General features: G+C 39.0%; 1 protein-coding gene across 1 annotated transcript in view; it reads right to left on the reverse strand.

Annotated features, from left to right (window-relative positions):
• The window catches only part of SOS1 (SOS Ras/Rac guanine nucleotide exchange factor 1), a 48,941-nt gene that overhangs the window by 17,342 nt on the left and 13,684 nt on the right, over positions 1-17,915 (reverse strand). The window contains exons 5-9 of the mRNA XM_086482320.1: positions 15,816-16,025; positions 15,175-15,318; positions 12,281-12,391; positions 12,073-12,171; positions 787-914 (exon numbers count right to left, since the gene is read on the reverse strand). Coding sequence (XP_086338446.1) covers positions 787-914; positions 12,073-12,171; positions 12,281-12,391; positions 15,175-15,318; positions 15,816-16,025 — 692 coding nt within the window. The remainder of the gene's footprint in view (positions 1-786; positions 915-12,072; positions 12,172-12,280; positions 12,392-15,174; positions 15,319-15,815; positions 16,026-17,915) is intronic.

The raw sequence follows: 17,915 nt of genomic DNA on the forward strand, positions 1-17,915 counted from the left end.
TAAATTTCCTACTTATCTTTCATGCAATAAACGCTCTGCCAAAACACAGGCAACTAGAAGTAGGCAAGCCGTTAGTGCTTCTTAGCTTAACAAACCACTCATTTCCATAGCCAACAAAACAATTTTAGACTGCATTAATTTGAAAGATGCACATTCAGTGAAAATAAGCTGTTAAATGCATTCATGTCCAAGCCTAAAGCTTACACTTTGCAGCACAGAACCTGTTTGGCAAAGAAAGTATTGAAACAATTTTAAAAGCAAAAGCAGAGTTTTAACACATTTAAATAACTGCACAGTATTAGCACTAAATCGAACAGCAGACAGTGTAATCCAAGAATGTGCTACAACAGTGCAACTAAGTACAGTTATCTACCCATCTGTTTCTATTATCCAGTGGTAACTTTAACTGGCCATTGCACAAAAACCTCTTCAGATTAAGTACTTTCATATTCAAAAACATTCCCTTCTAATCACACAGAAACGTACTTTTACAGTATTTTTAGGTGGATATTTACTATCTGAGCATAATTAACCCACAAATGCCATAACTTTCTACTTACCAGGGAATTCTCAGAACGTCTTGACTACCAGCATGCAAGGACACATAGAAATTAGAACGGTTTTAAAACAATAACAAATTATCTTGGCTTTGATGTCACTTCCTCTGAAAAAGCAGGCTTGTCACAAACTATTTTGTTCATTGTTTACTAAAAGAGGAAACTGGGAGCCCTGGATTTATAGCAAAGCATTAAGAGCAGAAAGCAGGAAAAATGGAAATATGTTTACCTAAGCCTTCGTTTTGCAAGACTTTTGGAGCATATCCGTTCCATACTGCTTTGAAGATTTAGTAGGGCAGTTATTGCTTGCTTTAAGCACTCTTTATCCTCTTCATCCTCACTTTTTTCTTCCAATTGCTGTGAACATTGAAAGTCAAATACAGAAAGTGTTACAAGCATTTTGGTATGCACAAATCCAGAAGTTTGACCTAGGAAGAAGAAACCATCTGCTGATTTTGCATGCTCCTGCTTGCAAAATTAGAGTTAATGAAATAACCAAGTGCATTACTGACAAAGGTGAGAGACTGTCTGCTAAGAGCTTAATCTCAGTAAAATCGAGAGCAGCAGGTACTAGTCCCCCAGAAACAGACGCACTCAGGAACATGTTATTCACCCCAAAAGTAGTTTGATTTACCTTACATCTCCAAAGAACACATTAGAAGTCTTAAATCTTAAGAGGAACAAGTGAGGAAGGAGATCCTCATACATACTATTCTATAGCACAAGATCAAACCTGTGGGATGTCTGTACGTTTGCAACGTGCACACACAGTCCTGGAAGCTAGACCGAAAGCTAAGCAAAACTCCTTTATCACATTTATGAACAGAAGATTACAAGGGCTCTCACCTTGCTAACAACAGTCTAATCAATAATTCAGGTTGGAAGGGACATTGGAGATTATCTTATCCAACCTCCAGTTCAACCGCAGAGCCAACACAGGTCAGGTTGCCTACAGCCATATTGAGTTTTGAATTGTTCTCAGGATAGAAAGGCCACAACCTTTCTGGACAATCTGTTCCAATGTCTGAAAGCCCTCATGGCAACTTTTTTCTTCCTAATAGATTATCTGGATTTCCCTTATTGACTTTTCATATTGGAATACGCAGAAGCACTATGCAGCTGCAAGAAGTATTTCTCTGTCTTCCCTACCCCATTCACACAGTCAAAGACAGCAGGAAAGTTTCCCTTCCTCCTCAGCCTCCTTTTCTCCAGAACGAGTAAGCCCACTCCCCCAGCCTCTCCTTTATCGCATGCTCCATTCCTCACGTCATCTTGACAAGCCATTCCAGTGGGCTTGTTTCGGTACACCAATGTCAACAGGAAACCCAAGCTGGACATGGTTCTCACAACGCAACCTTGCCAGTACTGATGTAGGCACTGCCGCTTCCCTCAACCTCAGGGCTACACACTTGCCAATACAGCAATACAGGCCTTTGTAGCTGCAAGGGTGTTCTGCTGGCTTGTGTTCAGCTTATCCACTAGGACTGGGATTTCTTTTTTCATGAAAAAAAAAAACAAACCAACCAGGAACTAGAGGGACAGCAGGGAGAAGTAAACATTCTTCCTCCATGGAGGGGTTGCTCAGCTGTTCATCAGAAAACATGGGGGCATCTAACCATGGCCAGTTTGTAAAACAATGGTACATTGAGTATACAGCTACATTAACACCTTCGTATACTAAATCGACTTTTCTTAAGGACAAGAAAAAAAAGCTATGAACTAAAACTGGATGAGAAGGGTTAATACTAACACTATTTTCTGCCTATTGCTGCCAGGTAACTTTTATAAAGCAAGATCTGCCATGTTTTTATCTTAAATCTTTGTTTAAGCAATAAAATGTTTCACATTACAGTTAGTGAAATAAATTTTGACTACAGCTGTGGCTCAGACATAAAGCTAAGGTAATTATTTACAGGATTATTAAGAGACAAGCATTTCAGACTATTATACACCAAGAACAGGCTGCACAGAATTGAAAGATTTGTTTTGACAAAGATGGTAAAAGTGAAGCGAGAGGCTGGCATGGACCAGACACCCTTAGAAACAGTACAATCATGCTGTCTGCTTCCAGTGTGAAATATAAGTATTGTCCTCCAAAATCCAACCAAATACAACATAGTCATGTTTGTCATTTGAACGGGTTATAGAACAGCATTATTTTTTTTCCCTGACCAGAGTTAATCATTCAGTGCAACTACTACTTTATCTGTGTTTTCAGCCATAAGGATGACCGCAAGGTTTGCTCTAAGCAGCTTTGGTTCATATAGCACAATCTGTCATATTCTTGACCTAAGCAGCATTAGGCGTGAGTGCCTACTCATGCAACAACCACTGAAACAGGGCTGACAATGCACACAACAGGCATTACTTCCCAAAAGGTCTCAGGGAGACTACATCACCTCAACAAGGAACAGACTACCCTTGTCATACTCTTCTACTCTCTAGATTTAACATAGAGGTATCATCCCTTTGCTTCAGTTGTGCTTCATCTAGGGTTAAAGAAGACTTCAGACAAATGAGACCGGTGCAGTACTGCTGACAGAAGTCCTGAAAGAAAGCTAAGAAAAATGTGTGAGATCTGCCTCTAAGATCTTGCATCTTTCCTGCACAAGAGTTCAAAGGAGGCTCTTTGCTTTGCACACTGCCATCAAGACTTTGGCTGGACTTCTTATCATCTCTGGGTAGCTACCCTTCAACAATGGATAAGACTGTTTTAGCCCAGTCTCCTTGAAAACAAGCCTTATTAGATCCTGTAATATTCTGTGATTTCCTTGTAAGGGTATATCACAGGAGACAGTGTAAGGAGCAAAAGGCACGTAAAACACAGGACAAAATAAATTAAAATTAGGTTCAACATGCAACAACACTTATGAAACTATTTCCTTATATTTAATACTGTCTATACAACCTAAATGCTCCAATCAAAGTAACAGATGCACGGTGCCTAGCATAAAGCAGAACAAAAATGGCCAACATCCCAAAAGAAGAAAGCTTTTGAAATCTGAAAAAATCTCAGAAGAAACCCATGCAAATGTAGAATAACATGTATAAGGGGAGTGCTAAAGCAAACAAACAGAAAAATAAACCTCTATAAAGTAATGAGGAATTTTCTCCATGTAGCACCTTATAAACTCAAATATGTGGGGAAAAAAAATGGCTCCCTGTAGATTCTCTTCAGAAACATACTGGTAACAGATTAACATTCATTACCACAAAGCATTCTGCTCCTGTATGGAGCTTATAAAATGCTTTTTACAGCAATTTCTGTCCAGTTGCAAAAATGTTGGTATTCATCACAGAAAAGTCCACATCCAAAAGCAGAATACGTTTGTATACAGTGCTGGAGAGAAAGCAGTTGTTTAAGACTTCAACATTTCCCCATCAGGATCTAATGGAAGTAACCCATATCTCTAACTGTATGTACAAACTAAATCAAAGTCCAATGAGTGTAAATATGCTCCGGCTTTAACAATTAGAAAGTAGTGTGTAGAAATACATGCCATCTTAGGGGTAGGACCAACATAAATAGCAAATCAGACAGTGCTGTGAAGAACTATAAAGAACTTCCCTGCACACAGAGAAGGAATTCGAAAGTTTATATTAATGGCATCACTGGAAAGGCATGCAAGTTTCTCTGCAAATCCCATTGATTCTTCTATAGCTGTGCAGTGCCCCCTAATGAACGAATCGGGTAGATGCTACACTAGTGTGCTTTTTTTTTTTTTTTTTTAGATAACGTTTCCAGTGAGGAATATTGTATTATTACAGGAAGGAGGTGCAGATTTCTGATTATTAGTAGTGTTACAGTAGCTGTGTTTTTTAACAATCTTCTGGGCAAATATTGGTTTATAATGATTGTAATGATTCACAACACTATAGAGGTAGTATCCTGGCCATTCAAGGAAAACAAACTTTGAAAATTGACGGCTAAGGGAAATTTCTAATAAAAAAAAGTACTCTACATTCTAGGCTACAAGCTCTGAAGAGACACCAAGAAGTGGAAGACATGGTATTTTGTTCCACCTGTTGTATAACACAAGGATTTAGGTATTTACGAAACCAGGAAATTCCAAACAGCTAGAAAATAAATCCTCCTCATGCACTACACAATTAAAACCATGGTAGTTGTTCTCTTATGCCATCATGGAAGCGTCTATCTAGGACAACAACAAAAAATACACTTACGGCGAGAATATGCAACTATAACAATGCTAGTAGGTGTCACAATGTATACAAAATCTTGTACTTCAGAGCTTACATCACCATCTAGACTTCTGTCTTTCTAGGTTATTCTAAATCTAACCACTGAAATGTGTGAAGTGCAGGTTCCCCAGTTCATCTGGCAGATCACAAGTCAGCTTCTACACACAAAAGCCAACAGTGTATGGGAGGCAGGGAAATCACAACTGGATTAGCTTAAGCTTAACTGAATATCACTTGATTGTAGGTGCTAATGATTCTTACTGCTCCTTAAAACATTAATCCAAGAAGTTTAGTGCATAAGTGGTCCCACGTTACAAATGCAAGCTGTGCACCTCAGTACTCAAAACGAGCTCAAACTAGTGCTGCTTCAGAGAAACCTCTTCAATACCCACTACATAATTTCTTCAGACATCCTGAAGCCCACAGCAAGGCAACAAAACACAGTTGCATAGCTGGCAAAGCAAGCCTGATCTGTAGTGTGACCTAGCTACCTGCTCTGTAGGGAAATGCTACATAAGTAAGCAATGTTCACAAGAACTTGGATTGCACTGACACCAGTTACTCCAGCTTCTGCTCTAATGCATCACCATTTTCTTCAGCATGTTTCTGAGAATGGGATACCTACCAAAAGGCAATCCTGAAACAGGCTATTTACGATCAAGAATAAAAGTGATCAGAATACCTCCTCTGACGCAGGCACAGGCAGGTCTGCTGGCGCTTTGCCATAAAACAATCCTGGAAGCTGGCTCAGCAGCACTGAGCTGCCCCAGAGCTCTGACTTCTTTGCAACTCTTTCAAATAAGAAAAAACTCAGCCCAGAGCAGCAGTATGCTGGAAAAAAGTGCTCTCACATCCAGAGACTTTATTTTTCAGAAAGCATCAGGAAATCATCTGGAACAGCAAAAGACGACAACTGCAGGGAACACTACTCACTTCTGGAAAATGCTAGCAGTCTAAAAGGCACTTCACACTTGAAGCTTAAAGGAAGCTCTGTGTGCCATATTCCTGGATGTACATACACAGCTTGAATGCACTGAAATTTCAAGAGTCATTTTGTTTTCATAAACTTGGACAGTCTTGAGCACAGCGCAGTAAAAATATGCAAACATTCATATAACTGTTTATTCAGGCTTACATTACAGCAGGAGTGTTAATTGCATTAAGGGTGCAACAGAAAAATGTATTACTGAAATAACGGTAAAAACTTTTTCTGCACTCCAAGTTTAACGATGCCTTCTCAGCTTAACTTTAAAAATTTACATTAAATCACATAATCTTACATAAACATGTCAAATATCAAACTTCAGATATCAAATAATTAGTTAAAAAAGCTTCCAGCATTCTATTAGAAGTACATTTTAAAAGAGATAGAAGCTAAAAAGCCCTCACCTTTTATTTCACTTTAAGTTTTAACTCATACAATGTAAAATACAGTCAGTCCGTTGGAAGTATGTTGTAAAAATAAAGCATTAAAACAAAGGAAAATAAGAAGCCATTAAACTGTTAGTGCAAGCTTCCCAGTTCTTTCACAGCTTGACTATGTGACTTAAAATAGATCTCAAAGATACGTGGAAAACTTAAGTACATCAAACTTCACCTGAGCCCCAAAAAGTGAAAACATTTGGACTAGAGAAATACATGAGTTTAAGGAATTGCTACTTTGATTACTTGATGCAGATGCTCTTATTGGGGGGGGGGGGCTGTGCGTGAAATTAAAATAAATCTGTTTAAGAAATAAATTACACTACTCTGAAGTAAGTCCTATTTTTCAAATCAGGATGGACATTGAGGAAAAGTCAGGAAATCCATACCACACAGAGGTCTGTCAGTTGACATTTCTCTGATTCAACAATTCAAAGTTTTTCATAACAGGCTTCTTACGTGGCCAACTTGCCACTAGCATTCCCATGAATGGGTATAGCCTGTCAGAAGACCATATTTCAGATAGAGCCACTTAAGTGCTACTGCAGACTGCCAGGTATTTCAACTGGTGTCTGCTCAGCAGGAAAGAGTGTATTTTTGCTCTGTTTCTGCAGCTGGGAATGGATTCACGTATGTGAGCAATTCTCATTGAGCTTCCACAATCAACATTTCTTTCATCAAGAACAGATTAAAAAAAAAAAATCAAAGCCTTGTTTTCAAGTAAGTTCCTTGATGTTCTCATAAAACCATTTCCTAAACATTCAGACTTTTTGTAGGCTACTAGCAGCCATATATGCACTTTATATGCCCAGATTCCATTACTAAGGAAACTGCTACTTTGTTTACAGGTGGCCATGTCTTCTCAGAGTATGGAAAACCCATTCGCTCTGCATTCTTCAAGAATATGGTGTGTGTGTGCATATGCTGATGTCTCTTCCACAGCAGATTCATTACCTTTCTGCAACTAATGTACAAGTTCACACAGATCCTTCCAGAGCCTTCATGCTCTGAAATTCTCTTCTTTCTATCACTCTTGGTTTGTCTCATCATTATTAGCAGACCTGCAGAATACATGAGAAATTTAAAATTCACAATTAAGTTGATAACATTTAGTTAGATCAGCATTTGAAATATCACAAGATATTTACCTATGTGCTTCCACACTTGTAACTGAGGTCTTCTATTTTCTTCCCCCAAATTTTCCATCACAGTAAGACAATTCAATTTGAAAACATCTTCCCTTTCTCTTTCGTAATTCCAAAGTAGATTAAAATCCACTTTCAGTGTTTCGACACAATTCAAGTCTGATCTTTGCCAGCCAAGTTTGCAAGGCTGTAAGTTCAACTGGATGGCATCTCTACGTTTGGATAGAAATGTATGAAGTTTTGAACGCTACGTGAGATGAATTAACAATTTCAGAGATCATTCTGGGAAGCAACAGTAGAACCCCATTGATTTTTAAGAGGAACCCTGTTGATTAAGGAAAAAACAGCAGGGAGATGAGGGATGACAAGCAGAATCGCATCTGCGGATGTGACCTACAGAAACCACGAACGCAGCTTGTTGTTTTACTTGTGTTTGTTATTTCCTACATCTTTCCATTGGTTTCCACTGAAGGTACCAGGGTACTGACAGAAAAACATAAACCTCCACTGCTGTAAGTGCAAACAGAGAAAGCTTGCTGGTAGTGGAACTAAATCCACAGCTCCACATCCAGAAACATTCCCACTGAAGAAGTCAAGCATATGAAAGTCCCAACCATAGCGTTCTCTCTCAGAGGATCTCCCTTTTGTATAGAAGGTGACAGAAACAGAGGCAGAAGAAGAGGACAGGGAAATATAACTTCTACCATAAGGCACAACTTCTATAGCTTTACAACAAAGCAGCTGCAATGTAAGTCTTCATAGCTCAACCATATGAAGAAGTTGCTGGAATTTTTCACCTACTGTTATATTCTAGGAAATCTCTTCTTAGACTTGAGACAAATTTTTACATCACTCCAGCTTTTTCTCCCAAGAAACACTCAAATATGCTTTGCAGTCCTTATCACACACTAGCAACAGTTTGGTCAAGCTACATTTCCTCCAGCAGATAGACCTTCATCTGTCACAGACACATAAAATTACACATTATCTCCAGTAGATGTAAAAAAACCTCAGCCTCATCTGCAGTTAAATATAAAAATACATGTAAACCAGTAATATTTTTGCTTTTACCTTTATTTCAAAACAGTATTGTACATACAAGTTACTGTGTTTAGAAAGAAGCACACCAGGAAAAGTGATTCCAGAAAACAAGATCCTTTACTGACACCAAGGTACATACTTTCTTAAAATAATTCATAGCTAGTCTGAATCTGCGATTTTCTGTTTTTAATATTAACGAAGGAGACTTAAGAATCGACTAAAGCAAGAGAACCTGTTAATTACAGTGCCTGTACTAAATACAAGCAATACAGACAGTGTTTTGAGACAGTGATCTATAATTGCAGTTCAACTAATTAAGATTCAGTGATTCTCCACCCTGGGCTGGGTTACACCTGTTACAGGTGGGATCGCAAACCAACTTCATCAAATTTGTTACACTCTGGATCATGAGCCTGCCTGAAACAAGGCTGAGATTCAAAATGAAGTCAAAGCCCAAAACAGTCTGGGATGCATTGCCTAACAAAACACACAGCAAGAGACCTACGCGATCAATCTAAAGATACTGTAGTCCTCAACTATCACCATTTCACCACCATGTGCCTTCTCCAGCAACATGTAGCAAATCTAATACCATCAGGCTGGAAAAAAGGTTGTTTCTTATCTTGGAAGACCTTGTCAAACTAGAATTATTTAATTCTTTAAGTTACATTAGCATAGTGAAAGAGGAAGACAAAAAAAGTTTAATTGAGGAATATTTCTAGTTGAACTGAATTGCCAGTCCATAAAGGTTGGCAATTCATTTATTTAAGAACAAAGCTTGAAAAAAAATAAATAAAACACACTAGATGCTGTTGTGAAATGAATGCTTAGAATTCCAACTAAAATAATATTCGCAGAGACAAGAAGTTCCCATGCGTAAGTCATGGGAGCTGAGTCTACATCTGGTTTAAAACAAAACAAATTAAAAAAAATAAAGTATCTATCTAGCCCTCCTGTTTTCCAGAACATATTATTTTATCTAAGCAAAGTTTATATGTGTTTTGAGCCATTTCTATGCAGAAAATAGGAATTTTAAAGTAATTTTCTACTTACCCGAAGAAAGGAAAGAACGTCACACATGCACACAAATTTACAGCATCTGAAGCAGCACCCAATTCAATTAAAAGTCTTGTAAACTTCTTTCTTCAATTACTCAAGGTCACAAATAACTGCATATTTGTACTACCCTACCGTTCACTTAAGAACCCACATTTCTATTCACAGAATTCTATGATTCTATAATTTGGAAAAGCCCATTCCTGTTACCTGCAAATTTGCAGAAAAGCACTCATATGAAGCTGCTATTTTATATAGTTAGTTTTTTATACACAAGTTTGGGGACTTTCAGGTTGGTTGAAGGAAAACACAGCCCTTAGTCATATGTTGATTTTCCAACAAAGTTACAGCAATGAGCTTCAGCTAAAAATAGAGTATGTATTTGTGCGTTCCTGATGCCCTGCCAAACTTCAGGAGGGCTTTAGTTTCTAAGTAGGATAACCATTGGTGGATATAAATTCACTTTTTTTATCGTCTGCATAGTTAGAAGGTAACTTTGAGATGCATTTTAAATAGATGACTTCAAAGTATGCAAGATTACACAACATAGCTCAAAGAAAAATGCTAACCCCTTTATCTATATTGTAGAGAAATGTTTTTTCCACATACTACTACGCCAACATTTTGCCTCTTCATACCAAGAGATCCATTTTCATGATTTTTAACTTGATTATTCAGAGATATGCCTCAAATTTGAGTGTCTCCAAGAGACTCAAATCAGGTCCCTTACCATACAAAAGAATTCAATACAACCTTGCATCAATGAAATTGTCAGGATTATATGGCTAAATAATTACACCAATACCCTTCTGTAACAAATACCCTTCCATCAGGCCACTTTTAAATATAACCAAGCTGGAATCTTTTTGAAGTTTCCAGATATAAGAAAGAAAATGTTATTGCCAGCAGAGAATCCCCCCCGAAGGAGGGATTAACGTGCTGTGTGCACATTTATGTACTAATTGACAGATGAAGCTACTGCTGCGAGAGCTAGTATCTCTCTCCATGTGCTCTTATTATCCACCAATGCCTATAACACATATCACATCTGACAAGATGACAGAGACTAGTACCTGTCAGAGATTCTTGCTCAGAGATGTTGCTCTGAGATCAGCAACACAGTGGGAAGAAAACCTGGAAGGTTATCATATACAGAACAAAATCCAACTCAACAATATCATATTTACACAGGGTGCGTGTGTGTGTTTGTAGAGCTTGAGTGAGAAAAGACAAAAATTTTACATAAAGCATAGGTCATGAGTTGCAAAAAGACTGATAACCTTCTGGAGGCAGGCTTAGCTTAGACTCCAGTTTGCCCTAGAAAAGGCGAACACGAGCTGCTCCCTATTTTCATAAGCACACATGCCCCCTTTCCCCCACTAAAATTACCAAAGGCAAGAAGCAACATAGGATGCAAGTGTGTCAGACAATGCTAATCCTTCAATGCTTTGTCTATCACATAAGACAATACCACGTTCACATGGAAGTACGCAAAGCCACTAGGTACAGCATTTTGAGACTGTGTGATAAACGCATGAGCAGAGAAACCTTTATGTCTGTGCAGGTCTTTGTACCATACAAAATGCAGTCAACTGTATCATACCTCTCTTCAAATGGACTGTCATGAAAGAAAATGCTTAATATATTAAAGAAGTCAGACCAAACCCACGAGCTAGACAAACAGATCAAGCATGCATTCCAAAATTCAAAAGAAGCATGTTATACAAGATAAGCTACGTGCCAAAGCTGTATGTGTAGATCTGAATCAGTAAAAGTGGTGTTAAAACTGTATACACTTAGATCCAAAGATGACCTAACTACTGGGTTATCCCAAGACAACCAAACATTCAAGAAATACACACCCAGATCTCTTCAAAAGAGCAGACACTTTTTTTGACTTCTGATCCAAATTTTGCCAAGTAATTAAGTTTGGAACACTGTATGCCTTATGAGTTTCAATTAAGTCCAAATGAAGACTCCGCTTGAAAGTCTTCCTCAAAACTCTTCACATTAAAGATTATTATTCAATGCTAACCGATAAATGCCCCAGAAAAACACTCTGTAGCTACTTTATTTACATGTGTATGTTTCAGTCTTTACTGCTACCCTACTGACATGAGGTCTCGCTACAAAAAGCCCAAGAAGTGTATATATCAACCAAGCCTTCCTTTTGAAGGAAGGACATCACCTTTACAACCACCATGGGATGTGCACTGCAAGAACACTGAAGCTTTTATGAAAAAAAAATAGTTTGATGGGAAATCTTACTGTGATTTTAAATTCACAAAATAACAGCTTGAGAAAGCCTTGGACTTTTTTTGTAACACAGCCATTTGCTATTATCTCTTACCGCTGTTGAAACAGTCATTCCAAAACCACAAATACCTAGATCTCTATTGCTTTCTAAATTAGTAGTAACTTGATTATTCAATACAAGTCATTAGCTGCTGTAAAACTCCCATGAAACAACAAGCTGATACCAGTTAGTCATAGCACACACCAGAGCACATAACCTGGTTTTCTTTCATCATAGTGGTTTTATCAGTCACATACTAGTAAAAGGTTTTACACCTAACTGAGCACACAAAGCCCTGGTATCCAATACTGAAAATGACGAAAAAAACATTGGATTGACAAAACGTTCTTACTTTTAGCAGTTCAAAATAATGAAGGCAGTGATAAACAGGGGCAAGGAGCAGCCGGGGTAGAACATACTGAACAGCTTCTTTAAAGCCTTCACCTATTGACTAGAAACAAAATAAGTCTCAGTCTTAAAACAGTGAACGTATTGAAGCAACAATATAATGTAACTAAAATAGTAATAAAAATAATACGGCTTACTTAAAAGAAAGTTACCTGTAAATAAAATGCTGCTCCTGGCTTTGATAATTGACTTAGAAAATGATCATGAAAACCAGGTCGCAAAATATCTTGTGCATATGATTCATACGGATCAAATGCTAGCTCCTAAGAAGAAATACAGAGTAATTTTAGAAAACCAATTTAACGTCTAAGCTCCATATTTCTTAAAGAAAATACACAGGAGAGACTTTTCTGCACACTTTTTCTAAAACACCTATAGAGAAGAATCAATACTTTTAAGTGCACAGACTCATGGACTAATTCAGTCTGGGAGAGATCTCTGACGGTCAAGTGGCCCAATTCCCTGTTTAAAGCAGGGCCTGCCTCAGGGCCAAAGATGGACACAGCATCAAAGCTAGCTGAGGTTGCTCAGAGTCTCATTCAATTGAGTTCCAAGTACCTTCAAGACCAGAGGCACCAAAACCTCTCTGGGCAGTCTATTCCAATGTTCAATTTTTCTTGTTGCGGATTAATTTTTTTTTCCCCTCAGTATCTCATCAGGATTGCTCTTTATACAATTCACGTGCTCTCTCATCTCACCACAGTTCTCTGCTGTGAATCCTGAATAGGAGCCTGCCTCGGTCTTCTCTATACCTTCCCTTCAGGCAACTGAAGACAGCAATATCTCCTTTCTCAGACTTCTAAGACTGAATATAATCAGCGCTCTTAACCCTCTTCATACATCACGGGCCTCAAGTCCTTAATCATCACGGCAACACTTGTGTACAAGCTTATTTTGTACTAGGAAGACCAAAACCAGACACAGTATGCCAGATGTGGCCTCAAGTGCTACGCAGAAGTGATTCCTCAACCTGTCAGCTATACTTTTCCTAGTATAACCCAGTAGGCAGTTAGCCTTCACTGCCAGTTCCCAAGGATCTCTGTCAAGCAGTACTGCTCCTCAGCTAGCCAGCTGGACCACTGCATGGGGTTGTTTGGTCCCAAGTGCAGAACTACATGTTTGTCTTTACTCAGCTCTGTGAGGTTCCTGTAGGTCCATTTCTTCAGCCTGTCAGGTCCCCCAAGAAATAGCCCTGTCCTCCTGTGTGTCCCTCCCACAATTTGGCATCACCTATCCACTTAATGAGGCAGACCTCCTCCCACAACACTGATACAGGCATTAAACAATATTAGCCACAGTATCAAACCTGAGGAATGCCACTAACCCTTGGCCACCAGATGGACTTTGTAGAGCTGATGACGGTCCTTCAAGCCTGCCAGTCCAACCAATTTCCCACCCAATCTACACATAGTTAGTCTACATCTCACCAAGCAACTATAAGGATACTATGACAGACTGTGCTTAAGGACTTGCTTAAGTTAAGAACAGGGGGTATTAACTGCTCTTCCCTTTGTTCATGCAGCTGGTCATCTCCTCTTAGAAAGCAGTCAAGTTGGTCAGCTACAGTCTGTCCTTTGGCAATCTGTGCTGGCTGTTGCAAATCACATTCTAGACCTTCACAGGGCTAGATGTGAATTCCAGAAAGATTAACAAACCTCCTCAGTCCCTGAGAAGAGGCTGACTGCCTTCTAGTTTCCAGGATTCCCCTCATCAGCCTTTTTGAGATTAAGCATAATTAGGGCCTGTGAATGCATATTGCATGTGCTTTGAACACATCGCCTTTGAAAGTAAACCAGCTTTCCTGAGCCCCTTCTACTCTCAAGACAGCTACCAATGTGATCCTGTCTTCCCATTCCCTGAACAAGCTAGTCTACTCTCACAAAGCCCAGGGTTTTCAGTCTGGATATCTCTTGCACTTTTGTCAGGACCTTAAACTCTACCATCTGTGGCCAAGCCTGTCATTAGCTATGATTTGCTGCCAGTTCTTCCTTATTCATGAGAAAGAGGTCAAGTGCAGCACCTTTCTTAGTTGGCCCATCAGCATGTGCCACAAAAACCAAACAAAAAACAAAACAAAACAAACCTGTCCTCAGTGCCCACCAGAAATCTTCTGGATTACTTGAACCACAGTAAGTTGTCCACCCAGCAGATGTCAGGAATGTTACTCTCCCAAGAGAACCAAGGTCTGTGATAAGGAAATGACTCCTACTTGTTTAAAGAAGGTTTTTGCCACTTGTCGACTGGGCAGTCTCTGCAGGAGAAGCTTAACCACAACATACCCTTTGGTAGCCTCCTCCTCTGATCCTTACACATTCACCAAGCTCATCATTCATTCTGTAACAGAGCTCCATGTATTTGAGCTGATCTTTTGATAAGCCTCCTAGCTTCTCCCCCATCCTTCCTGAGTGCCTGTATTTGTTCATGCAGCCCCTACCCCTGCCATTTTGCTAATTCGAGTCACGTAACGGCTCTGCAACTGTGCACAGATTCCCACATCCTCCTATCTGTCGATGAGCACATGAACCCCAGGGAAACAGACACTTCAGATGAGCCTTTGGTCATCCCACCTTCTCAGCAGGAAGGTGCAAGAGCCTTTGTTGTCATACGTTCCGTTATGCACATCCCCTTCTCCTCTCAATTATTCTATCTGCAAACTTGGTCTTCATCCACTAATGAGCCTAGTTCAAAATCCTTCCTCACTAGTTTAGCAAGCCTGTTGGCAAAGAAGTCCTTGTTCCACTTTGTCTTTCCACAGCAATCCTGGTCTACAGCTGATTTACAGGATATCTCCATTTCTGTTGAAATCTAGTGACAGGCACGGGCATTTTTTCCCCCCACCCTGTTGTCTCTAAACAGCCCTAAAAACTGAGGTTTAGCGACTAAAAAGGTAAAAGCATTCAAAAATGGGCAGTCTATTCACCATGGCGGAGCTGGAAGAAGAGATCTCACCCTAAACAAAGGCAGCTACTACAGAGATGCACTTACATCTAAGTACAAGTCACTAAAATATACATGAATAGCAAAAAACCCCCAAGCATTTTCTTACCTCTGCCATGTCTTCAAAACAGCTGCCTACTAACGGATGAGGACTACCTTCATCTGTCATTTCAACAGTGTCTTCTATATGACCCAGTAACTTCACACTAAGTTCATGAATGTCCGATATACGACTAAATATATTTTCCACATCCTGAAAAAGCAACAGCAACAAGGAATTGGACACAATTTCTAAGAGGTAGAATGTTACGTGTAAAGCTACTCTACTGTGATATGAAAGTCAAGTACTTCCTTAAATAGTACAAGATTTTACAGTACATTTTATATAAAACATACAGAAAGTATATAAGATGATAATAGAATTTATTTTTAAAATAATGACTAGAGAGATATATATATATAAAAATACATAAAAATTTACAATGACTCAAACACGGCAAAGAACAATAGTGACAAATCTTAAGTTTCAGGCCTGCGAGTGAATATAGTAAATTGGGTGGTTTCTTCCACAGTTCCACAAAATCTGTGCTTCCTCACAAGTGCTTCTTTACTATTTCCATTTCAGAACTCGAGACAAGTTGATTTGTTATTGATACGTTAAACTGGACAACAGTTAAATTCCAGAAGTGTTCATCTAGATTTACAGGTATTATAGCAGTGGTGGTTTTTTTTTGTTTGTACAATACTTACATGAGGTGAAAACAGTTTGGAGTTGGAGGCATATGGCTCTCTGAAAACTCTGATAATGAGATTTAGTTCCCTTATATATTGTCGAACCTCTGCCATAAATGACTTCACTAGATCATAATAGGTTTGTTCCCCTGAGGTGGAGGGTTCCTCATCAGATAAAGTTAGTGCACTTAAATCTTCTACATCTTGATGGAACATATCCATTAATACCTAGGTAGCAAAGAGGGGGAAATCCACAAAGCAAGAAAAACTTCTTTTTAAGATCTACCAGTAAAGGAAATCTATTATTCCCATGAAGTCAGACTGATCAGCAGTAAGAGTTATGTATTATCATTCTGCAATTGGTTGAGCATTACAAAAGCAATATTCATTGCTATGAATTTGCAAGTCACTATTTGCAGTGGCAATGTCTGAAGAATTCCCAGTCATTTAGACCAATCCAGGCATCCCTCCAAGGATGTGGTCCTAAAATCAATTACAATTTTAAGAAGTCTATGAAGTATACAGACACATTTAGCATTTAGCTGTATTCTATCACTCCAAATTAGCCATGCATAATCTAAGTTTCTGAAGATACTATATTACCTAAAGTCAAAAAGTGCGTGCATTTTGGCTTTTCAGTCTCAGCTTTAAGAGGAAGTCACACATGATCATGCTCAGAAGCCTTTAATCTACCTGTGCTGAATACTAGCCTGCCCACACACTGTACGTGCCTGGTTTCTGTCCTCAACTCCTGAGTTCACTTGTTAAAATGGACCCTCAAGGAAGAGGACCTGCTTCAGAAAAGGTGGCAGTCACATTGCAGAATTACATAGACAAAAAGACCTCTAAAAACTTTGACTACCAGAGGTCCCAATTCATATCCAAGCAAGGCTTACTAAACACAAGCAATTAATAATTTGAACTTCAAGAAAAGTGGATGACTGAACACTTCTTCCAAACATGGTATCCAAGCCAGGAGTCATTACAATGACTTAGCAAGTTTGTTTCCATGACACTCAAAGAACATCTTAAAGGTAAACTAAGTAGACTGCAAATTAGTAAAAGACATCGTAATTTGAAGTATCTTTAGCAGAAGAAAACCTAAAAAGGGTCCACAAACAATCTACAATGATCTACAGTGACGTAGCAAATCTTAACGACAAGCCAGCATAAGATGCAGTTCAACATACAAGATGACTTTGTCCTGGGATAGACAGATGGGACAGTATTTATAAACAAATCTGCTGCCCACAGCTACACTCCTTTCAGGAAGTCGTGAAGTGTATCAAACAATGTATGTGACCTTGAAAATGAAAGAGAACTTAAGTGCTGCTTGCCAGCCTCCCCTCCAAACAGATGGAGGTGAAGCCACGGCAACCTATGCCTGTTACTGCAGAGACTGACACGACTACCGTCAATCACTGAAAAGACTGAGGAAAAAACTGCAGGATCAAAGCTGTAAATACCCCTCTGAGAACCACAGAAGGGAAGACTAACACAACAAACATGAACTAGAGTTTTCAAAATGGCAGAAAACAGAATGAAAAAGTGTTTTTCAAATTAATTCTAAAACTAGAGATCAAGGATCAAACTTCTGAATAAGCCACAACAAACACGACATTTAGCCTGATATTTACTGTAAGAGTCTTCTTTATTTTAAGCATGTTACAGGCACTTCTCCAGAAGACATGTCAGTTAACCATACTGTTGACTACTGATATTAGACAAATGAACTATTCTACAAGAGAATACTTGGGGATCTCTAAGTTCAAGAGATGGTCTGGTAGGTTAATCAGACAATATTATCAGAATATTGGAAGAAACACACCTACCTAGAGCAGTAATTCCTCACCCAGGTCTTGTCCTAACACTTCTCAAAAACATGGAGGTCTAGTGAGGAGAGAAATAGGCACACAGCAGGTTCTTTCTCTTAGCGAGTCAAAGGTCCCTACTACACACCCTGGTCTCAAGCTTCTCTGAAAGCAGAGCAGTGGACATTTTGCATTCAGACAGGCTTCCTCTGAAGCTCTAAGAACAGAAGGCAATTAATCTTCGAAAGCCAGTGAATGTACACGGTACTCAGATTATAAGGAAAATCCTAACTCATTCTGGGGAATG

This window comes from Leptosomus discolor, chromosome 2, assembly GCF_034619465.1.
Source record: "Leptosomus discolor isolate bLepDis1 chromosome 2, bLepDis1.hap2, whole genome shotgun sequence".
Taxonomy (NCBI): domain Eukaryota; kingdom Metazoa; phylum Chordata; class Aves; order Leptosomiformes; family Leptosomidae; genus Leptosomus; species Leptosomus discolor.